Source organism: Colossoma macropomum, unplaced genomic scaffold (genome assembly GCF_904425465.1).
Source record: "Colossoma macropomum unplaced genomic scaffold, Colossoma_macropomum, whole genome shotgun sequence".
NCBI classification, from domain to species: Eukaryota; Metazoa; Chordata; class Actinopteri; order Characiformes; family Serrasalmidae; genus Colossoma; species Colossoma macropomum.
The window spans coordinates 27,585,069-27,610,099 of NW_023494786.1; the positions used below are offsets into that span (position 1 = coordinate 27,585,069).

Here is a 25,031-nt window from a genome sequence, read left to right on the forward strand (position 1 = left end):
AAATGCTGCCTGATGTTTGAGACACTGTTTTATGATAGTCCTGAAATAAAGCTTTGCTGTAAGATGTGTTTTATTAAATCCATTGATGGCAGAGAGGGGTATGCAGTGTGTTGTAAGGCAAAATAGTACCTAAATAAAAGATACCAAATTCATCACAATTTAACCTAATTTACAAAATTACATATATAAACTCTGAACACACATGTAGGTTCACTAGTTGCTTTGGATAGTAAATAAAAAGGCTATATTTGTATTGTAAACTTGGCGACCCCTGGTTCCTATCACCACCACTGTAAAGAGATCTGTATGATTCTCCTTCTCTGAAGTTTCATATCAAACCACTATGAATGACTTTGTTTACATCTCAACGATGGATTTATGCAGAAATTATGATTATTAATTAAACAATAAGCCTTGGGTTCAAAGAGTTCATATTCATATTCAGTTCTTGGTTTGCCAATGATATCTGCCTACACAAGTCTGTGACCCCTACACATCACTGGACACTGGGTGTCTTCCTTGCTGCTGATTTGATCAGGCTGCTTGTTTTGGTGGCTTTTCGTTCCCAGCCTTGTCTGAAATGCAGCTCAGCAGGGTTCAGGTCAGGTGAATGACTTGGCCAGTCAAAAACATTCCACTTTTTGGACCTGACAGGCTCCATTGTTGCTTTAGTAGTGTGATTCGGGTTGTTGTCCTGCTGCAAGGTGAAGCCTCAAGCCTGAGCACTGAAGAATTCTTGTATCTCAGGAAATATGATTTTTCTGCACACTGAAGAATTTATTCTGCTGCTTCCATTGCCAGACACATCATTGTTTCAGACAAGTGATTCAGTTCCACTGTTCTAACCTGGCCTTTCAGTCCTTCAGGCTTTACCAGCGGTTTGCATCATGCTCCTTTATTCTTCTCTTTATGGTAGTCTTTGACACATCTATGCCAAGATGTTTGAGAAAGAAACTGATTTGTTTTAAAGGGAAGACGTTTTTCTCCATAATTGAAAGTTCTCTTTTGTCATCCACTGCTGCAGAGATGATACTGATCCGGCACCAGGCATTAGTATCAGGCCAATGTTAGCAGAAAATGCTGGATCAGATATTGGAGGGAAAACACACTGGGCCTCATTCTCCAATATCTTCCTATTTTTTTCTTAAATATGTACTTCAGGAAGGTCCCAAGAAAAAGTCTACGTCAGATTCACGACGTGTTCTTAAACTGCAGAACTGTTCACACCTTTGTGCTTTTGAGTGTGTGTAGATTCTGTTCTTACCTAAGAACAAATCCCCAAAAAGAAAACATTAAATGTCAGAATCTTTGTGAAAACTGCAAAAGTGTATTTTAAGTAGAAATTTCTTCTTAAGAATGGCTGGTGAATGAGGCCCATTGTGAGCATGATAGCTGACTTGTAAATGCTGATCTTAAAGCTACACTATGTAAGTTTTGGGGCCCTCTCTGGTGGAAGTGTGTCATTACATGCAACGTACAGAGGAACATTTTGTAGCATGGGTCGCGCTTCGGACCCCTTCCCCGAGAGGATGAATCTGATGATTGCATGATGAAAGAGTATTCAAAGAGAACTCAGTCAAAACTTGGTGAAGGACGTGTCTTTTGAGGACGTGAGTGACTGATCTACTATTGTCATCATATCTTCATCAGTATAATGTTAATTTTGTGGATAGGATCTTAACATGGAGCTGGACCTTCTTTCTGAGCCTGTGTGTGCGACGTTAGTATGTAAAGACATACGATGTGGTCCAAGAAAATCTCCTCCAAAACCCAAAGAGCAGACACACCATATTTTAGCATGTTTTTTCCTCCTGGTTCGTAACGTGACTTCAATTTTAACAAAAAATCTTAGTAGTGCAGCTTTAAGTGAAGTGCTTCAATTGAAAAGATCTCATTTTAAAGCTCAGTAGTTTTTTTTTAAAGAAGAAATATTAGATGTGTATTGTTATAAGTCCCATTTTTAGGAGTCTTATATAAAATACTCAAGGTTTCAATATCAATATGGTAAAAGAAAAAGTGGTATCATGCCATCTCTGGTGGTCTACCAATTTGTTTGCTTTTGCAAACCCTACCTGTGAGTTTTTACTCCTGACTTGATCAATTTAAGCAAGGTAACATATTCTTTTATTCATTTTGGCTACGTTTCTGGTTTATTTTCCAGGCTTGTCTACTGGTATCAACATGTCCTTGCTTCTTATTTTAACTCCAGATACAAGTGCCACATGTAGAATAATTGAGAACAATCTCAAACTTATAATTAGCTCTTATGCAAGAATTCATGATGTAACCTCATACAAAATCACTGTCCAATAACTTTTGGTCCTCTAAAATGAGGGGACTACATATAAAAGTAAAAGGCTGAAACTCCTATTTAGTTCACTCAGTGGAGTGTACAAACCCCCCAATTAAAGCTGACAATCTGCGCTGCATTGTTAATTAAAACAGTTCCAGAGCTCTGAGTCAAAGCAACAAAAGTCGTAACAATGTTACTTACAGATCTCACTGTGTAATCTAAAAGGGAAGTCCACCAAAATTTTCAAAAATTCTATACAATCACGTTTTCAGATTTAAACCAGCAACTATGTTTGGGTCCATGGGGGTCCTGACCACTGAAGAACAGGGTAAAAGGGGGCTAACAAAGTATGCAGAGAAACAGATGGACTAAAGTCTGTGATCGTAGAACTACAAAGTGCACCTATATAGTAAGTGGAGCTGTTAAAATGGACAGTGAGCGTAGAAACAAGGAGGTGGTCATAATGTTATGCCTGATCGGTGTATATATATATATGTATATATATATATATATGTGTGTGTGTGTGTGTGTATGTTTTTTGTTTTGGATAATAAATATGAGATTGTACAGATAATAAATATAATGTTGTAGAGATTGCAACTCCTAGTTCAACTACATTTCTGAATGACTCTGTTTACATGTTTACACCTGAATTATGAGAAAATTTTGGAAAAAAAAAAAACAGTGGAGTTTCTCTTCAACAACAAGAAGCTACTTTTTAGTTGTTATGTGGTTTAAAAAATAGCTCACCCAGGAACATAAGGATTCCACATGCGTATTAGCCTGTCCATCCCTCCAGTGACCAGCAGGTTATGTGTCTTACAGAGGTCAAAAGTCATGACTCCTTTATAAATGGGAAAGACAGTCTGGTCGCAGGCTGCTCTTTGCTGAGGGCTACCGAGGCCAAATGCCACTTTTTTGGGCTTCCCCTCCCGGCAGACCTCCTTAATCTCCCTCATCTGCTGCTCGATGTTGGTGGATGGAAGTATGCAGCCTTGCAAAGAGAGACAATTACGTATTAGAGAAAAAAAGGGGTAACAATTCACTTGAATCCTGCTACATAACACTGACATAATCATGCCATAAACACATCATATTTTATATGCTGTCCTGACAAATAATGTCCAGTAGTATAACAGTGTCATGTTCCCATTACCAGTAATCGTCGATGTTATAAACCATGACATCATGACCGCTAACTAGAGCAGATTTAGCTAAAATGATCATGTGACATAAGCTGTCATAACATCAAACATTCAGCATCTGTCTGTCATGACAGTTACTGAAGTGGTAACCACACATTGTTATATTACTGAACAAAATCTGCCATGACAAGTAAATTGTTACCAAAATATCTTCTTCTCCATGTGATGTAACTAAATGTAAATTCGGTTTTGTAAGCATAATTAAACCCTGACATTGTAACCCCACCCACAACCCACATAGAAAAAGACAGACCCGCACACAAGCGCACACATCCACAGACACATGGGACCAGCTGACAGATGACTCACAGCCCTTTTCCCCTTCCCTTTTTGGTCACTGCGTGCTATTCAGATCAGATTAACTGGAATTTCATTACATTGAGGGCTTTGACAGATCCCTCCACTGGCATTAACTATGCTGAATAAATTGCTGTTTTCCTCTTTAGCCTGCTCCACAGACCTTTCCTCTGAGAGGAGACTGAAGATACGTACTATTTTCAGATTTTAATGAGGAAAAAAAGCGAGATAATGATCATTTTGCCTCTGTTCCCCCATGCAGCGAAGTGCAAGGAGACCTTCCTGTCCTTGATAGATTCTGCCGGCCCACTCGATATGAAAGCTTTTACTAATTGATGGAACAGAACAACAGGAGAGAAGCTAATTTCACACGTTACCGATAACAAGGGCAGAGGCTTCGTGGTTCGATGTGGAGGCAACGGCAGGAATGCTTTTGAAATATTTCACCTGAAATGACAGAATGTTATGAGGGTTTTGTGTAAAAATATTTTTAGCATCCCAGTTTTAAACTGTTTCTAACAAAGTAAATCATGACTTACCATTAATAATACTGGAAAAGGCTTAAATGTTGTACCACATTATAGACAGTACTGTGCAAAAGTCACCGTCCCATTTCATTTCCAGTCAAAACAGCCATTACAAGTTTATTTTTCAGTGATAGGAAGAAGAAAACATATTTAACAAAACATTACACAGAAGACTCAACAACTAAATTTAGTATAATTTTTTAGTATTTATTTATTTTTTTTCAGGAGATATGAGTTCAGTTTTTACACACCTCCAAAGTTCAGTCTTAGAAGTTGGTTACACACCAACACCAGCAGCTTTGAACACCAGCAACTTGTTTTTACTTATTTTCTGTCTATTTCCTTTTCACAGTGAGGCTCCTTGACAGCTACACATCCTTTCAGACTCATAGTGTTGAGTCGTCTTCTCACAGTGGAAGGATGAACAGAAACAGCTGTGGATTTTTTCAGATCTGAAGCAAAGTGGAGCTTGATTTTCTCCTGTCTTTCAACAATGAAAGCTTTAAATGCTTAAACTCGTTTTCTTCCTGTAACAGAACAGAACCAGCCAGACGCGAGTGGTAAAAAAAAAAACAAGAAATGAGGCTTTCTTTAAAAGTACAGAGCCCTGCTGGTGACCCCCCATATAAATAAAAATAACGTGTAAGTTTGGTAAGTATAATTTAGTTTAGTAGTAAGTTTAGCAATTTAGTAAGGCATGGGAATGAGATAATTAAGTCGTGGCCATAACGTAGTAAGGCGTGGGAATGAGATCATGCTTTACTAAGTCGTGGCATTAGGATCTCATTCCCATGCCTTACTAAGTCGTGCCCACGCATTAGGACCTCATTCCCATGACTTACTAAGTCGTGGCCACAGCTTAATTACTTGTTCCCACACCTTACTAGGTCGTGGCCGCGCATTATTTTTTATTTATACAGGATGTCACCAGCAGGTCTCCATAGAAAAGGGCTGGACAATTCTCACAGTGATAAGACAATGGGCAGTGGTCAAATCCAAAAAGGCCAAAATACAGAAAAAGACAAAGGTAACTAACAATTTCAGGCAACCGGATCAAAAAGGGCAAAGACAAAAAGGCAAAAACACAGTCAGGAAACACAACAGCAGATATAACAGACAGAAACACTCAGTGGCTCTGCAGAGAGAAGCAATACCTCACAAAGATCCTGGACTAAAGCCCGGGCGTGTATACTAAGCTAAATCTAGTCATATGACATACATCACAGGTGAAACAGGTTGGTATTCAGGTGAACTGGGACGGTGATTGGTGGATTGTGGAAGTTCATGGGTCATGTGATGTCTCGGGGTTCTGGGAAATGGAGTCTTTATGAATGTCAAAGCTGGGAGGATGTGTGACACTTCCTTTGACTTTTCCCTTCTTTACGAAAGTGGATTATCTTATATGTAATTTCCTATAAAATGTCTCCTGAAAATGAATAACTCGATGACTTTCCAATATCGTAATCGTAAATTGATTAAATAAAGGTTGGTCTCTGGACTTTTGCACAGCACTGTATTTGCCACAAAAAATAGCTAAATAAATAAACAAAATGAAAGGTCTAACCTCTGTTACCCAGTCTTGGTGGACCTTCCATCTAATGTAAGTCATGTTTGGAGACTGGACTGCATGATCGATACCAATGCTGGGCACATTCTCGACCTTTGGTAACTTCTTCCACAATCTAAAGAAAAATGCATCTTACAGAGCTTCTTAAAGGAAACATAAATAAATCATATTTTTCTTCATTGTGTCAAATATAACTCAGATTCTGCTTTGCTTCTGGAAAATATATATATATATATATATGCATAGGTGCTGTTGGTCTTGGCTATCTATCTATCTATCTATCTATCTATATATGTATATATACATCAATATGTGATTAGATTTCTCATTTCACTCCAGACCAAATAATCACGAAATCTGTGACTGTAATGCAAACCATGTAATGCTTTTCTGCTACATGAATCCACATGTGTAGTATTTCTCCGCTGAACCGCGTCAGCGTTTATCTCAAACATTCATTTATTAAAATAAGTATCATGCATGCATGACTTCCTTCAGTAATTTAGTTCTGAAAGGAAGCATGAGGAAAATGAGAATTATTAAAAAGCTTGTTTACCTCAGAGTCTCCCCCACCGATGTCATTAGTATGATGTTCACACAGCCCTAGGATACCAAAAGTCTCATAATTAATCAGATGAATGCCATGAACCGTCATGCTTATCTGCTTGAATCAGTAGCCACTGGGCGCATGGTTACCTGAACATCACCATACACAATAGTGCATTCATCAGGGCCGGTGTAGCTATGAAGAGAGAACAGAAGTCACCAATCTCTCCAGAAGGAAAAGGCTTTCATGAAACTATCGCTGAGATGGACAGTAGCTTCACCAAGAGAGACCATATATATTTCAACAGTTTGATCCTTTAAAATCCTCAAGGCTGCTTTAATAACCTTTTGATCTCAGGTTCTCGGGCAAATTATTCAATGAAGTCCAGGGTTCTGAAAGAGCTCTCACCAGTAGTCTAATTTCAGAGGCACTGTTTCCAGGGAGTTTAGCTGACAGTAAGGCTCCAGCGAGGAGAGCTCGTACAGCTGGATTTCTCTGTCCCTGAGACACAGAAAGTGGGGTGAACATCTCAACATTAACCCTTTAAATGGCCGTTCAAATGTAAATTACACATTCCTTTAACTTGTATATATACTGAAATACTGTAGTTCAGGTATATCATTCAAAACGGCTTCTTCGAGGATTCTTTAATAAAGGCAATTTTTGCACATGGTCATATGCAAAGGTTTTGGCATCCCTGGTCAAATGACGTCTTGTTGATGTTGATTAATACACAATTGCTGAACGTCTCAACATTAACCCTAAATGCCCCTTCAAATGTCCATTACCCATTCCTTTAACTTGTATATAGTCACTGTCCAAAGCAAAACAACTATCCCCAAAATAGTAACTTTACAGGAGAGGGCAAAAACACGCTTACCCTTCAATGTAAGTTAATGTAAAGAGATTTCATTCCAAGTGATTTTAGAGCATTTCTATTGGTCCATTCATCATGAAATTTTCACACAATGTAAAGGACAGCTGGTGCGTTAAAATGATGTAGAAAAATAAAAATCGAGAAAAATGGAGCTAAATAGTTTTCTTTGGACATTGACGATGTATACTGAAATATTGCAGCTCATATGTATATATGAAATATGAAATATGCCATAATTTTGATACAACATTTTTGTACAGTAAACAAAAACAAATAGAAGCACTAAAATTGGCAGAGTTTGTTTCATGTAGAGGATGAGTTCACGTTCTAATTTCCCACTTAAAAATCAACAAAACGTACATTAACTGAGATGTGGGATTAATTTTACATAAGGAAGTGGGGTGATGTAATTTTGCAACAAGAAGTCTGTAATGTTTACGACAAGAAATAAGAAATATTGGTATAAATTACAGAGAGGGGACTCGCTACCCTATTTACACACTGCCATCAAACCAAAATGTTCCATTTGCAATAGAATTTCCTTTATTCTAAACCAATCTTTAGAGGATGACATCAACATTTTCATTAGTTTGGGGATTTACAGTTTACAGTCAATATCGCCACATAAAATCTCTGGTTAAAAACTCTTTTTCGGTCATTTTTCGTGTTTTAATGTCTGTACACTGGGATAGGACAGTACATATCAGCTTGTTTTGGGCCACAGACAATACAAGTGAAAGCTTCTTTGGGGGTCTTCATATTAAAGAAAAAATGCAACTCATTTTCTGCAGGATATGATCATAAGTCTGACTTGACATTAATATAACCTGGTTATATTTCTAAGGCTCATTTTATAGCACAGGAATATAAAATGGGGTTGTTCCTATGGCCAATTTATAGAAGGGGATTAATTTAACCTGTATGTAAAGCCCTTTAGTTACTGAATAGTAATTCTGGGATTTTCTGGGGTTAAATGATGGTTCAATTAAAAATGAGCAGACATGTTTTGTGTTTTAAGTTAAAAGTGGACAAAGATACGTTGCATAACTAAAAAACAGCTTGAAAACTCCAGCTGCACTGCTGTGTCTGATCCACTCAGACCAGCACAACACATACTAACACACCACCACCACGTGAGTGTTACTGCAGTGCTGAGAATGATCCACCACCCAAATAGTACCTGCTCTGTGAGGGTCCATGGGGGTTCTGACCACTGAAGAACAGGGTAAAAGGGGGCAAACAAAGTATGCAGAAAAACAGATGGACTACAGTCTGTAACTGTAGAACTACAAAGTGCACCTATACAGTAAGTGGAGCTGATAAAATGGACAATGAGCGTAGAAACAAGGAGGTGGTCATAATGTTACGCCTGATTGGTGTATAACGCATGAATTAGTTTTTTTTCTGAGGACATTTCACACAGCTATCAATACAGTAAGCTTCACAAAGAGCAGGAAACTCACTAAGCAAGCAAAGGGCATCAATCTCATGACTCTTATTTGACTGTCAAATGAAATCTCTGAAGTGCTGCTACAAAGCAAGCCTATAACACTGTTCTCAACTCTGTTTTTTTGCTGCCTCAGCACTTTTTTGTTGTCATGCAGCAGTAGCACACCTGATAATGATGAAACCTTCAGTAAAATAAATAAAGTCTGAATTTTATATGATACAACAAGAGAGTGTAGCTTAGGCAGTTACTCGAGGACTGGAGTTGAGCAGAACTCAAGAAGTCAACTCACCCCGTTCCAATGATCAGCTTGTTGTATTGAGGCATGATGGTGAAATCAGTGGCCCACTTTGGCGTTCGTCCAATTGGTCTTTCATTCTTGTTAGCATAAAAATAGAATAACATTAAACTACAATGAAATATACATCTAAACAATACCATAGACTGTAAAGCATTCCCTAAAATATTACAATAAACAACAGGCAGCATAAACTGGGTTTAACAACCTGTCATCCACTTGGCCTCGTCATTTCCCCTCAGACGAGTCCATGCACCAAGTAAAAGACTGTTCCACCACTTTGTTACCTCTAATAAAGTTTATTAGATGATCCCTTGGAGGGGTGAGAGATCGAGTGAACCCAAATGTTGACTTTAAAAGCAGAACTTGTCCTGAAATCAGTGCAATCTGATGCATTTTCCTTTTCAAACTCGAAAATAATGGCAGGCAAAACTGTTTATAAGCCACATAAGCGTATAAGCGTAAGCATACTGTTGTGACCCGCTACTGGAACTAGCTCAGAGAGATGTGTCTATGCAGATGGCCGCACGCAGAGACTCATGGTTTGCACTTACCCTCCGTCAAAGGGGCGTATTGTGTTGTTTAGTGTTGGTTGTTGTTAGTTTAAGTTGTGTATATGTGTTTGTTGTATGTGGGGGAGTGCAGGTAATGTGTGGGCATTTGTGTTGGGGGTTGGTCACCATCAGGGTGAAGCCTGTAATGGTGACCTACCCCACGGTTTAAGAGCTCTGTACGTGCCTTTCTGCTGGTGTGTCATTAAAGAGCACTTTCTCGCAGTAGATCATGGCTGCCTCTCTCTGCCGATGTCACAACAATAAATGCTTCACGGCTCAGAACAACAAAAATATAGACAACTGTACAAGTTTATAACCAAACAACGCAAATACTGTACACTTGTATTGTCAATTATGTTCAACCTTCTCAAAAAATGTTTTGCATGGCAAACTTGCATGGCTGGCTGACAATTTATTTTCTTAAAAAATATGCACACGTGGCTGAATCCCAAATGACAGTTGGTATTTTATATATATATATATATATATTTATATATATATTATGTAGCATTTGAAGGAAGAAGTCAATATTTCAAATTCTATCCAGTAGGGAGCCATTTGAAATGTAGCCCCGTGGAGGAAAATGGCTAAACAAGACTGGAAATTATATAAAGAAGCTAATGCTAATGCTCCTAAATTACCATTGTTGCCGGGATGGTTTCAGTCGTGCCTAAGTCAGTCGGCCTCTTGTGGCTTAATGCTTTATCTTAACCTTATTTACAAGTATCTGTGTCACCGAGAGTGTTAGAAATAAAGGTTCTGTGCAGATACCTTTTTTGGTTCAGTAAGGTGCAAACAATGTAAATATACCTTCAAAGGTAAAACAGTGGTTTAAACATCCAATTGTGTGCCTTAAATAAGTTAGTCCCCAGTGGAAAAGTACATATTTGTACCGTTTCATAATCTAATGTTTTAAAACAGAACAATAAAATAAAAAGCCTGGAGACGAGACGGGGTGTGTGGAGATAATGCAACTTAGAAAATATCTTTTCAATGGATTATGGTACAGTTATGTTCCCTGACTAAAGGTACTGAGATGTACCCTTGAGGGTACCACCCCAGTGACAGGAGGAGTGCTGCCCTTTTTTCTCTGAGAGTGCAGAGTGCACCATTTCACAGCAATCTGCTGTATTCCTGAAATACAGCATTTCTGCTGTAAATGTACAGCAATTCTTTGCAGTGTATATTACAAAATACTTTCTTTCTCGTCCTGGGTGCAGTCTTAAAAATAAAGGTTCCTAAGTGATTCTTGTCTTGGATCTGTGGCTCTAGAAACAGCCTTTAATTGGTATCGAACCTTTGAGCTTGTTAAAATGTTCACAAATCTCATTTACAAAAGTGGTTTTTTAAAGAAACTTTCAACTGAAAGGTTCTTTGTGAAAGTGCTTCTTCTATGGCAGGGGTGTCAAACTCAACCAGTAAAAGGGCCATATTAAAAATCTCAACAAATCTGCGGGCCAGATTTTCAATTAATGTTGTGCTTTAAACCAAACTGGCCATTGTTAATTCAAAATATGCAAAAACTTAAGCAGTAAGATACAGACACTGGTTGTAGACGTGGACATATTACATGGGCATTTGAAATATTCAAAATTTCAATGTCCCCAGAAGTTCGGTCTATTAAACCTACCTATTTGCTTGAACGAGACACTTGGCATCCTTACTTTGCTGCAAGTTCATCAAGACTTGGGCTCAATTTCTGAGCTGCTAAGCTGATGTTAGGTGTTTATATTGGTTGAAGTGCAGCCAAAATGCATTTGGTGATATGACTGGTTTGGAATTGCATATAATTGTGTAGAACTGAGGTGTAACCACTGTCTCATAGATTGTTGTTGGGGTAGGAGAGTCAGAGAGCACATTACGTTGCAGTGCATGCTGGGGACTGTAGTGCAGCGTATTGAGAAATGGGCTAATATTAACAAAAAAAATGAAAATACTTTTGTAGGCCGGATAGGATCGTGTCGCGGGCCTTGTGTTTGACACATGGGTTCTATGGCATCGCACTACAGAATCCTTTCTGGTTCTGTTTGGATCCCTTATTGTCAAGAGTCTATTTACTGGAGAGTGTTACTCACAAATACACTTTTGCTCTTCCTCAGTTGAAGTTTGGAGCTCCAGTAGTTCACTGTCCCATCTTCTCTAACGGTCACTATCGTCCCATCAGGAGTGGGGTGGATGCGTAGAATGGGTTCTCCGTGACTCAGCGGCTTTATACTAGCCGGCAGCGCAAAGGCCGCCTGCTTGCTGCGGATCACTGACTCCTCCTTTTCAGTGTACTCCAGCTGCATATATGTGCAGAACTCATCCTACATGTGCACACAGTAAATATACCAGTGTTAAATAAACTCCTGCAGAGTTACAGTCAACTCAACATTTGCTCTGTATGTGCAAATTCAATTGAGTGGTTTTACTCTATAGAGACAAGATGCAAACACCAGCATCACTCATGCCTAAGAAGAGTTCAGAGTGGTTTATTCAGCACAGCTGGTTTCAGTATTGCTAATTGTGCTTTTTTTCTTTATTTGTCCCAATAAATTATGCAAATCTTAGACAATCCTTTTATAACAGCCAGTAAAGCTTTTAATTAAAGAAAATTTGTGTGTCGTTCTAATAGCCCTCTAATGAGATTTTCACCAAAAATTGGTGCAAGTCCTGAAAAGAACACAAAAATTTCTCATGAACAAACAAAAGTTTCAAGATTTTGATCAGCAGTCACTAGAGTGAGATTTTCTGATATAAAGTCTGGGAAAATCCCCTATGAACCCCTTTAAGATGAAGCATCTTGATGGAACTTATGAAAAACTCTTGATGGGGTGGATTTTTGGGGTGTGGGGCTGTTTAAAATGTTTTTAGTTTTTTTTTCCCCTTGCTGGTGAATGTTATGAAGGCAGATAGGAAGCCAGATATATTATTGCAGTTGTAATAACGGCAGTAACTCTCTTTAAATTATAATTACAATGGAGAATATGGATTGACAGAAATGACTTTTCCATTGGAAAGGAAAATCTAAAAAGGGCTCTCCTTAAAGGGGAATTACACAAATTTGCTAATCTAAGGTACAGATAAAGTCATTCAGAGTGGTTTGATGTGAAATTCATCATTCCAGAGAAACTTGCCGAGTCAAAATTGTTCACAGTGGTGGTGATAGGACAGACATCAGTGGAGAGGTACATTCATGGCATTGCATGGGAAAATAGTGGGAAAATTTCATATATATATAAAATCTCCTGCTGCTTAGCTACTTTTCCTGAGCCAAACAGGAGTTTGATGAATAAAGACTGAACTGTTATTTTCTTTGCAGTTGTGTTCAACGATTGAGCGTAACATCCTGTCTTGCTGTGCCTTTGTCTTTGTCTGTTTCTCATCTCTTGTTTATCTTCCCTCATGTCTTTGGCCACATGCTTCTGTTTGGTTTGGTACACTTGCTCAACCCTTGCTCTGCCCCTTTGCCTTGCCCCTCACCTGTTTTAAGCCTGTAGCCCTGCCCTCTTATTAGCCCCAGGTGTTTCTCATTTGTTCTCTGTGTAATTTATACCCCTTGTTTGTGACCTGCTCCTCGTTTGGTGTTGTTTGTTATTTGTTATCGAGTGCTTTCAGATTCCTGCTGTGCATATTTATTCCTAGTGCTTTGTTATCATTTCACTTGCATCACGGACACCAATCAAACTTCCAGCTCACACTTGCATCTTGCTTCCTCGTCTCCTTCGTCTCCCACCCCGTTACAATGGCTGTGTTTACATGCAAAGATTTTTTCCAATCCAATAGAATACATTCCCGTTATAGATTAAAGACAGAGGTGTTTATATGCTCACTCTACTCAACAATCTGACAGATGATTAAACACATGCATACAGTACCACTTAGTGTAGACGTTACCATGACAACGAGCATCATGAGTCCAGTCAGAGTGAGATGAGCAGCAGTGAGCAGTGCTTGTGTTTTTTAATTGCTTTAAAATGATGTCAGACTCAGGAAAATGTACTTGTACTTATTTAAGAAGGCCGAGAGGAAGACGTCGTGTTCTGAGACACATAAACCTGATGTCCGTCCCACCGCCGTCTTTTAAAGCTCAAAGCATAAACTTCATCTCCTCTGCAGACCAGTTTCTGCTTCTGCCATGTTGAACATTATAAACTTTCGCTATGACGTGACGCACATGATCAAAACATACTTAAACTTTCCGATTGGGAATGTAATCAGATACGGGCGTTTACATGGTTATTTTTCTTCTATTTAATATATTAGTTTCAGGATTAACGGCACGGTGGCGCAGTGGGTAGCGCTGTCGCCTCACAGCAAGAATGGCCTGGGTTCGATTCCCAGCCGGGTGACCAGGGTCATTTCTATGTGGAGTTTGTGTGTTCTCCCCGTGTCTGCGTGGGTTTCCTCCGGGTACTCCGGTTTCCTCCCACAGTCCAAAAACATGCAGTCAGGCCAATTGGACATGCTAAAATTGCCCTTAGGTGTGAGTGAATGTGTATGTCTGTCTGTCTGCCCTGCGACGGACTGGCGACCTGTCCAGGGTGTATCCTGCCTTCCGCCCAGTGACAGCTGGGATAGGCTCCAGCGACCCAGAAGGATAAGCGGTTTAGATGATGTATGTATGTATGTATTTTCAGGATTAACCACCTCGTTCAATCACATAGAAATTGTATTCCGAATGGCCTCAATCGGACTAGCCTATTCCGACTGAGGTGTATACATGGACGTATTCTATTCTGATTGAGCTATTAGTCGGATTATTAACAGATCATCAGGCTGTATTTAAATGTTGAGGTAAGAGTTACACTAATACTGGCTTGCTTGTATTTATAAGCCTGTAGCTCAGTGGCTAGGCTAGCAGGCAGGATTGGGGGACACCACAGGGATTCTTAATAGTTGTATGATGTATTTGAACAATGCATGCAGGGTACTGAAGTAAGAGAACACTGATAAACAATATAATATCATGAATTCTGTTAAACCAGTAAGGCTGAGGGATATATCACTGCTGTACAGAATCCTGCTAGTATTACTCGTTTTTCCCACTTTATCGGTTAAAGGTTTTTCATTTTCTGAAATTGGACCAAAAGCCTTCTGAGTTTCATTTCTGTGCCAGCATGAGGGGTTTGTGGCTGATTGGAGACTTTCACACCAGGAAGGTTTTGGCTCTTATCGTGTCTATTTAGCTGTCAGGGTGCTCGAGACTTGTTCATTATGAGAGAGCGTGTGGAATAGGCAACAGTGCATTAGCCAAAATGGTCAATTTCTTGATTGAGCGAGGTGGAGTTTTGACTTATAATGTCTGTATTATTCATACCCATTCAACGCTGCCTTGTCCAGAGTAATCGATCTTCATGAAGAGCTCGTGAATTTGAGCATCACTCTGTGACATTTAGAGAGATGTCAGAGGGAAACAGAGAGTGAAAGAGCAGACACAGCGCAAGGGTCATTATCATACGGCAAACAGTCGAGGTCTGGCACCTCTTCTAATTCATCTGCATACACAAACGATACGCTCTAATTAAGCACACTCAGACCATTAAGGACGAAACGTCTGAAATGTAATTATCTTTTCGAGCAATGGACTGATTGCATTATGACTTACAATGTCACGCAAACCCAAACACTTCCTGATGATGAGCCTGAACTGAGGGAGGCCGAGAGATCTGGTGCCAGCCTTTTCAAAATCCTGCCCAAGAAAGACATTTGCAGAAGACAGCTCTATTATAATGCTAAAATATTAAGCACAGTGTGGTGATATTTCGACTGCTCACCTCAAAGGCCTGTTTCAGCTTTTTGAGATGTTCAAGGGACACCCTCTGCTCAATCTGTGGCGAGGAAAGAAATTTTATATTGCACAGATGATGTGAAACAATCAAATAAGCCCCTCACAAACTTACTACACTGAAAGGTAATTACATTTGATTGTTGGTTGAGCTTAAATGGAATTCATCTGGATTTATCTGGATTTCCACATGAATAAAATATACAGATGGGTGACAAATTAAAGGAAAAACCTGAATAAATGAGTGGAGAAATACAAGTGCAAACACAAGGCTGCAGTGCTTAATGCAGCATTGCAAATTTGAGACTTCAGTAGTGTAAAAATTATCAGCACTGGTCTACAGAAAATGCTCAACCTCTATAGTAGGGGGTCTGGTGGCTCTGTTATACTTGGGGCATTTTACTGACGGTTTGTGTTCACTTATCCGCTCAGAGGGAAGAGTCACGTAAATACATGCAAAGTTATTCTGACCGATCACCTTTAGGATGACAATGTCCACCTACCGAGGGGTCACTGAATGGTTTGATGAGAATGAAAATGATGTAAATCATATTCTACGGCCTCCACGGTGACCGTGGGAGATTTTGGACTGATGTGTTACCGTTGCTCACAGGCATCATCAAAACAATAAGTCATTTCAATTTCTTTAGATAAAAGGTGTTCTGTCCCTCTAGTAAAGTTCTGGAGACTAATAAATGCCAAGCTGTTTTGCTAGCTTAGGGTGTCCTAACATCCAGAGCCAGCTCTACATATGAAGCGACATAAGTGGCTGCTTAGGGCCCCGTGGCCTTCAGGGGGGCCCCTAAGAAATTCTGGGTTAATACTGTCTACGATGCTTGAGTTAGGGGAAAAAGTGATGGTTTAATCATGTCTCAGAAAAGAATGGGCCTCATTCACCAACCGTTCTGAAGAAGAAATTTCTTCTTAAAACCCATTTATACAGTTTTTACAAAGATTCTGACAATCACCAAGGTTTTCTTATTTGGGATTTGCTCTTAGGTAAGAACAGAATCTACACACACTTAAGAGCACAAAGCCGTGAAGAATTCTGTGGTTTAAGAACACGTCATGAATCTGATGTAGACTTTTTCCTAGAACCTTTCTCAAGAACATATTTAAGAAAAAACTTGGGTAGATATTGGTGAATGAGGCCCAGTGTGTGCATTTGGAGCCTAAACAAATAGTTGATCTGGACAGATAATGCGGGGACAGTCATCTGTATAACAGTTTCAGGATCCACTATCTCAGCATTCTCTATCAGGAGTGGGCTTTACACACACACAAGAAATATTAACTCTATATTATGATTAATGACACCTTTATTAGAGAAATAAATGTTTTCCATTATACGTCTGTTTTCAAAACCGCATTATATTTGGAATTGTTATAAATGGACATACAGTGTTTCAGAATGAAACTCCTCATTCTGTATTATTATGGTATTACTTGGTCTAATTTACCTGTTTTGGTTTATTTGGTTTGTTATATATTTTATATATAAATAATTTGGAATTTATATTGGAAATTTGTTTTGTTATTCTTATTATTGAAGTTTGTGACATTAAGTTGATTTGAAAAAATTCTCCCAAAATGTTTACTTTTAAGTTTGTAATGCACATGCTCACCCCCTAAGAAAACTTGCTTAGGGCCCCCAATATGGTTGGCCCTGCCAACACCTTACTAGGACACAATGTAGGTTTTTCCTCTATTTTTTTTTACCCGTCTGTATTACATCAACACTATGTTGTCTTTCTGTTTATTCACTTTGAGAAAATGTTTGGGTGGCCCTGGTCAAATTACGTTTTGTCGATTTTCTAGGTAAAAATAAGTGAACGCATCCTCTGAATAGAACACATTTCTGCACATTTTAATGCACAATTACTGTTTATTTGTTGAATTTAACAACATGGGGGCATATAATATGGCCTAAGCAAAAGCTATGGCACATTTTTCCCTTTACTTTTTATCCAATATAAACTCAGTAAATAGGTCTGATCCATGTAAATGATGAGTTAACTTATTTTTACTTGTTGAAAAACAACAAAACATGCAATTTGACCAGGGCTGTTCAAAGTTTTGCATAGGACTATAATATTTTATTTTTGTGGAAGTGATGTATATTCAGTGCATCGCATTTTTCAGTGTCCAGCTAAATAAACTATCACATAATGAGTTCAAAATAAACACCATAAGAGTTTATTCACAGATGCAGATCTGACAGATCCAGTTCTAAGAGGACAGCAGTTCATGCAGCAGCACACACAACATGCACTAAGTCACATCTTTGATCTCCACCAATTATCTTCTCCCTGCCTCTGTTCACACTTAATGAGCTTAGATTTATTTCGGGTTATTTCCAGCCAAAGGTGAGTGGGAGTAGAGCACTGCAAAAAGAAATAAAACATACTCCAAATTGGCACGCCAAACATAGATCTTCACTTACCAGCCAATTAATAAATTCTGAGCGCTACCGAGCAAGACAGGAGGGGGGGGGCGGAAACGAACAAGCATGAGAGAGGCTGAGTTGGTTTAAATGAGAGCACATCAAGGAGACCACTGTGCGTGTAAATTGGATGTGATGTGAAGGCAGCTGGTCCAGGTAGGAACATCCTGCTAGCACGGATACAAAAGAAGCAAGGCAGGCTGCTGAGACGAGTTCCTTATGTTAATGGGGCTTCTTCAATTTGACTTGGTTTCTTAGCAACGTGCCATTCAATTTTACCTGCGAGAAGCAATCGGGTAGCAAAGAAAGGACTGCAGTGGTGGATCTGGGGTTTTAGATTTGTCTGTCAATACATTTTAGAAGTGAACTGCGGCGCTCTGAGCTGCAGATCGGTGAACGCGTATTCTGGAGCTGGGGGTTCGATTTCTGCCCACTGCTTCAGTGACATGTTGGTAAAATCACAGAACGCCCTACTTTACCAAGCCGCGCCATTCTACATCAAATTGTCAATTAAGAAGGGAGCGAGAAAAAGATTTACGGTAAGCTTTCTGTCATTTATAACCAAGTGACAGTACGACAGTGCAAGTGACACACTGTCAAATGACTAGTAGGATGCATGTCTTTTGCCTGTCATTCTTCTTGATCCTTGCACTCATCCAGGCAGCAGTACACTTTCATCACATTAGAGCATGCTGCTTTCTTGGCACGCACTCCGTATCATCCTGCCAGTCACCGTTCTATAAGACTTTACAGCTACAATTTGTAGTATTTTGGTTACTGCAGCTTGCATTCGTACAATTTTACAACTCGGAGGAAGATGATCATGCTTAATCCATCCATCCTGCTTTGATGAATAAACGGTGCATACAGCCTCGGCCCTTGAGGATGATAAATGCCCCCAACCTTATCCTCTGGATCAAGAGGCTAATAGCTTCATCAGTCAGTGTCGGGCAGGAATTGAGAGATTACAAGCAAGAAATGAAGTGCATGAGACTGAGGTCAAATCTCACAATGAGCAACATGTTTAGCACACAGAGTTAGAGACTGATGAAAACTGTAATTCTCACATTAATGCTCAGTTGCTCTGAGACTTATAAATAACTCAAAGCTTCATGTACAGCATGTGGGTTTATATCGACTTATATACTTTGAATGGCCTTAATTATACTGTCCAAATAAATGTTGAAAGCTGACATGAAAGGCTTTGCACTGACATGAGCCACACTTCACTTCTACACTCTTAAACAAAGGTTTTTAAAGCGTTCTTGGCTTTGGCATATAGTGTCAGGTAAAACCTGTAAATGGTAAAGGTAAGTGGTATCATTTGGCTTTTACCTGTATTGAAGGGCCCCCCGAAACCTGCCTGTTGACAAGTGCTACAGTATGTGAAATGCTAATAAAGATAGGAAGCAGTAAGTATTAAAGTATCAAATTGGAAAATGGTATAAAAACATGCTTTTTTCTTTAATAAAATTTATTTTTAATAACAATGGTTTGGGAACTGAAAACACCTACTGATCGAGTTTTGAAAGCAGTTTTTTTTTCTAATCTGAGACAGGTCTGGACTGCAGGGAGGTCAGTCTAGCACTCTGATTAGGCAACCATGCTGTTGTAGCACTTGCAGAATGTGGCTTGGCATGGTCATGTTGAAATAAACACAGACATCCCTGAAAAAATGTTGTCTATAAGGCAGTATATGTGGCTCCAAAATATGCCCCCAAACCATGACACATCCTGGCTTTTGAACTTTACACTGGTAACAATCTGGATGGTCCTTTTGTTCTTTGGCCCAGAGAATATCATATCCATTATTTCTATAAACATTCTCAATGTTGGACTTTTCAAACCACAGCATATTTTCACTGAGCATCAGTCCATTTCAGATGAGCCGAGAAGAAGTCGGGGGCATTTCTGGACATTGTGGACATACAGCTTCTGCTGTGCAAAGAACATACTGGTGTATATGTGTATTTAGAGTCTAATGTGTATATATTTAAAAAAATATTTTTTATATTTTGTATTTAAGTACTACAAGGGGGCTATGCACCTAAGATTTTCACTCACCTTCACACCTGTATTAATGTGATGTGACAATAAACATGATTTGATTTGATTTGAACAGTCTTAAATTTGTGGGTGCAGTGAGGAATGGTGTTTATTGACCGGTTTGTCAAAGTATTCTCGAACCCATGTTGGGATATCCACCACAGAGACATGCCGGTTTTTAAGATATTATTGTCCTAGGGATCAAAGGTCAGATGTTTTTAGCCTTGACCTTTACATGCACAGATTTCTCAGGATTCAGTGTTTCACATACTGTCCCAAGTTTCTTGGATTTGAGGTTTGTAAAGTAAATTACTTGAGAAAAGATAGGCCATTAAACATACATGCTGATAAGTCTTCTTGCCTGCCATTGGCAAGATGGCTTGACTTTTTTGTTTGTTTGTTTGTTTTTCTTCTTTCTTTTTCAGGTTTGTCTTATTCGCTGAGAAGCAGACAGTCATAGCCGGAACATGTCATCAACAATTAATGCAGACACCTCACAATACACTTTGTAAGTAGCCTTTATCACTGCTGGCATTACGCTAATTTCTGTTAGCACCCAGATGGGATTCCCTATGCCATGTTAGCACCAAACTAATTTATTCAAAAATACTTAAGATTGGGTGTCACTGGGAAATAATTAAGCAATAGAACATGGGAGAATAATATATGTTTGCAAAAATATGTTTGATGTACTTATAATTACTATGTTTTATTTACTTATTTATTTGACAAGCGTTCATTTCCTACCTCTACAGCCCCCCACTTTGTACATTTTCACATATGGATTGTAAACAAAACATTCCCCTATGACAATTTACACTTTTATCTTATGTGATTTTCAATCACCATCCATTGAAAGGTTCTTTAGAGAACCAAAAGAGGTTCTTCTAAGGCACCACTGCAAAGAATCCTTTTTTTACACATTTAAGAGTGTAAATATTTAACACAAGGTCACAATGTTCCTGTAATTCAGGAAATCCAGGAACATATAAAGCTCTAAATGAAATCAATGCCAATTAATGACCCTGTCATAATATTAGAATGAAAAATGATGAAAAGAGCAGGGTAAGATCATTCATTAATTCTTCATTACCCTGGCAAATGTGCGCTCCTCAGACGCTATGTAATACCATAATACTATAATACCATAATGCGTCCCATTTGTCAGCTAATTACAAATCCAAGTTACATAAAACATGCAGGGAAACCAGCTGGAACCAGTGCCTTGTCTGCTGCACTGACCTGCTACAAAATGCATGCACAAGCATTACACATGCATAAAAATGAATAAATAAAAACAAATTAATTTTAAATGAATTTCTTAAAGAATATTGCAACACCGACCTACTCTCAGACCGTGTGCCGCAACACATTACGGGGGAATAGGTTCTGGGAAGCGTTGTTGATTACGCACTTAAAAGATTCCAGATAAGGAGACGAATTTGAATGTCCGCGGCAGACGCACGGCAAAACTTTCAAACCCATTTCAGTGCGCAGTCAGGTGGCAAATTGCCTCTAGTATAAACAGAATTGCTTTAATCAAAGAAGGGCCACTGTACCTGATGTGGTACAAGCTCAAGCACTCTGCTAAATAAATAATGCAAATGTATCGTGTCAATTGTTCCAATCAGTGGTCATGACAGATTACTCCTCCTTGGCTGCCAGTCCTGAGGCCCGTCAGGCTAATGAATTAATGGATTCCACACTTGATTCAAAATGTCATTTCTGGCAACCCCCCCGGCTTGTCCTCCAGAGGCTTCTGGGTGGAACTGGAGCTTTAATAAAGGCAGTTTTTCAAGAATGGCTGTATGAGTGCTCTTTTGACCCAGGGAGAATATACCTAGCGCTCCAGTGACACCTTGAGGTTAGAACCATTCAAAGGCATGCTAAGATACATTGTCCTCAGACCAGGATTTGGAGATCGGCAGAGGTCTTTGAAGACATGATTTGTCTCTTTATTATTTAAATACTTACAATAAAGTTCATTGTTTGTATAGTGAAAGAGCAATACTTTTTTTATTAACTTTTTTTAACTATTAATTACTCATTTTTCTGTTCATTTCTATTATCCATTCATTTCTTTTATGAAAAATCACTCCAAAAAATTGAACAGGTCTACACAATGACTGCAATGTGTTCACTAGAAATATGTGTAAGTTAGAAAAAGTGTTAGTAAAAGAGTTTGTCTCATGGAACAACATCAGCTATGGAGCTGTTGGTGCCAATAACATACAAACCTTTGTTCCAAAAAGGTTTGAACAGTGTGTAAAATGCAAATAAAAACAGATAGCAGTCATTTGTAAATCCATTATAACCTGTATTTAAATGAAAACAATACAAGGACAAGATATTTACTGTTGACCTTATCACCATTATTTTTTTACACATCCATATTTTTACACATACATATATACATGTATATGTTGGGGTAATTTAAGACTAGAAACATTATAAAATGCTTAAAAATGTGATGGCATCATGCTCAGGTATAGAAGGAGCATCCATGAAAGGCCTCATCCTTAATAAGCAAGGATGAGTCGAGGCTCGCCATGTTGCCAAACATGCATCAGCAAAAATCCAACAGTTCAAGATCAACATCCCTCGACAAGTGATTGCAAGGATTTTAGGTATTTCACTCTATACAGTGCATAATATCATCAAATGATTCAGAAAATCTGAAGAAACCTCTGTGCGTAAAGGTTAACGCCAAAAACAACAACTGAAGGCTCGTGACCTTTGACCGCTCAGATGGCAGTATATTAAAAACCAGCACAATTCTGTGACGAATGTCACCTCATGGGCTTGAGAATAAACACTGTTTATTATTGCACCCACAAATGTAAGTTACGACTCTTCTGTGTACAGTGGAAGCCACATCTTAACCATGTTCAGAAACGCTGTCGTCTTCTCTGGGCTCACGCTCTTCTGAAACTGATTGAAAAATGTGTGTGGGTCAGATGGAAATAACAGACATTGTGTTCTCCATCCCAAAGAAGAAAAATAACTGGCTTGTTACCAATGTAAAGTTCAAACGCCAGAGTCTGTCATAGTATATGGGTATATGTAACTCATGGCATGGGTAACTTGCACATCTGTGAAGCACCATTAACGCTCAAAGATATAAAAACTTTAAGGCAACTATCCCCTGTAGATGATGACTTTTTCAGGGTTGTCCATGCCTATTTCAACATGGCAGTGCCAAGTCACATTCTGCCTGTTTTGTAACAGCATGGTTGCACAATCAGAAGGTCCAGGTGCTAGACTGGCCTGTCTGCAGTCCAGAACTGTCCTCCATTGAAAATCATTATAAAGCGCAAAGCACAACAACGAAGGCCCCGTATGGTTGCACAGCTGAAGACTTGTATAACAGACGAATGCTGAACAATTCTGCTTTCAAAACTGGATGAATTTGTGTCTTCAGTCCCCAAAGATTATGAAGTGCTGTTAAAAGAAAAGGTGATGTAACACAGTGGTAAACGTGCTCCCGTCCTAATTTTTAATGTGTTACCGGTATCAAATTTGAAATGGGGAAAAAAGGTTCATAAGCTAAAATATCAAGTACCATGTTTTTGTAGTTTTTACTTTAATACGGGTCAAACAGAATCCACAAATTACTGCTTTCTGATTTTATTAGCATTTCACATACTGCGTCAACTTCTGAGGAATTAAGGTTTTCACTATATATAGATATCTATCTTTCTATCTATCTATCTATATATATATATATATATATATATATATATATATATATATATATATATATATATATATATATATAGATTGATAGATAGATAGTTAAATATATACAACTAACTTCACCCAAAAATTCTAACATGCTTCACTGCGTACACAGATAGCTCAAAAACACCAAGGACATGTGGAACAGGCAAATCTGCTTCACTCTATTCACAACTGTTTCTACACAACCTGAGGTATTTTTCAATCAACACTTAACAGATGCTGACGAACACAAGCATGATGAAGATAGCTCTGCTTGGCTGAAAAACAGAAGGTGCTATAAAACCAACTTTACCTTCAGCTTAGACAGTGAGGAGGTGGGGTATCTGATGTTGTACTGTTGGGTGGTCAGTTTTGTGTCTCCGAGAGCAAAAGAGTGTCGTCTGTACTTTTGCCTCAGGAGTTCTGTCTCCAGCCAGTCCGGGTTTGGGCTTTTCTCTGTATGATCATCGCCCAGCTCAGATCCTCCAGTATAGGGGACCTCACAACTCAGACGCCTCTGTCCAGTCTGCCTCAGCAGGCTGTGTCCAGTGGCTCCACGCACCGGCTCAGTCTCAGTCAGAATACTGCAAAGGAGGAAGCGGTGTTACTACAGCAGCTTTGTGTAGATTCTAGCTAAAGTCTTTCAAATTCTGTATATTTTATAGCTCCTAATATATGCATGATTTGCAGAGTTCTGTTGATGCTATGACTCTGCATTATTTGAGAATTTATCACTCTTAAAGATAAAATGTGCCCTAAAGGGTTCTTTACACAGTGCCTTAGAACAGGGACACCAAAATGCAGTGTTTGTGGTGGACTGAGAGCCAAAAGCACAAAGTTTTATAAAGATAACATTTTCTCAAAGCATTTTTTGGAAATATAACACTGTATTTTGTTACCAGAATACTTAAACACAATTTTAAAAAGAAAATAAGAATTTAATAAGTTAGATTTAGCATAAAAATCTGTTTATTCTCTCATTGGTTAGGGGTTGGGGTTTCACTGACTTTCTAGTGGGCACCCCTGCCACAGATAAACCACTTTTGGTTCTCCCTGATAAAGATGTGAGTCTGAAGAACCTATTTGAAATTTCCAGAATCTTATCATAATGTATCGTTTATATGAACAACCCATAAACTGGTATAAAGCCCTTACATTATGTGACAGATCTTTAAAACTACATGGAATATACTCATAGCAAAAAGAACGTAAACGGTGTTTATTCATTTTCTTTAGCAGTTCAGTAGAGATTAGATTAGGCCTTTGATTACTTGATATAGTGGTGACAAAAGTGAAGAATTACTTTCCGACTATTTTTCTGAGAATTAACAGGAACAAACACTAATAAGTCAAAACAGATCCTAGGGTACTGAGTTCCTCTTGAGAACAAAGCTTCTAAATGGCTCTTAGCCTGGATGTAATGTTTTAGGAATGTTTTAGGAA

At 38.7% G+C, this 25,031-nt stretch overlaps 1 protein-coding gene across 1 annotated transcript in view; it reads right to left on the reverse strand.

The window, feature by feature from the left end:
* Positions 1-25,031, reverse strand: part of wdr95 (WD40 repeat domain 95) — a 49,808-nt gene that overhangs the window by 22,774 nt on the left and 2,003 nt on the right. Inside the window, exons 3-14 of the mRNA XM_036597344.1 lie at positions 23,902-24,172; positions 15,369-15,422; positions 15,200-15,283; positions 14,912-14,977; positions 11,688-11,918; positions 9,053-9,138; positions 6,845-6,937; positions 6,586-6,631; positions 6,446-6,492; positions 5,887-6,004; positions 4,173-4,242; positions 3,044-3,287 (exon numbers count right to left, since the gene is read on the reverse strand). Of these exons, the coding sequence (XP_036453237.1) occupies positions 3,044-3,287; positions 4,173-4,242; positions 5,887-6,004; positions 6,446-6,492; positions 6,586-6,631; positions 6,845-6,937; positions 9,053-9,138; positions 11,688-11,918; positions 14,912-14,977; positions 15,200-15,283; positions 15,369-15,422; positions 23,902-24,172 (1,410 nt within the window). The remainder of the gene's footprint in view (positions 1-3,043; positions 3,288-4,172; positions 4,243-5,886; positions 6,005-6,445; positions 6,493-6,585; positions 6,632-6,844; positions 6,938-9,052; positions 9,139-11,687; positions 11,919-14,911; positions 14,978-15,199; positions 15,284-15,368; positions 15,423-23,901; positions 24,173-25,031) is intronic.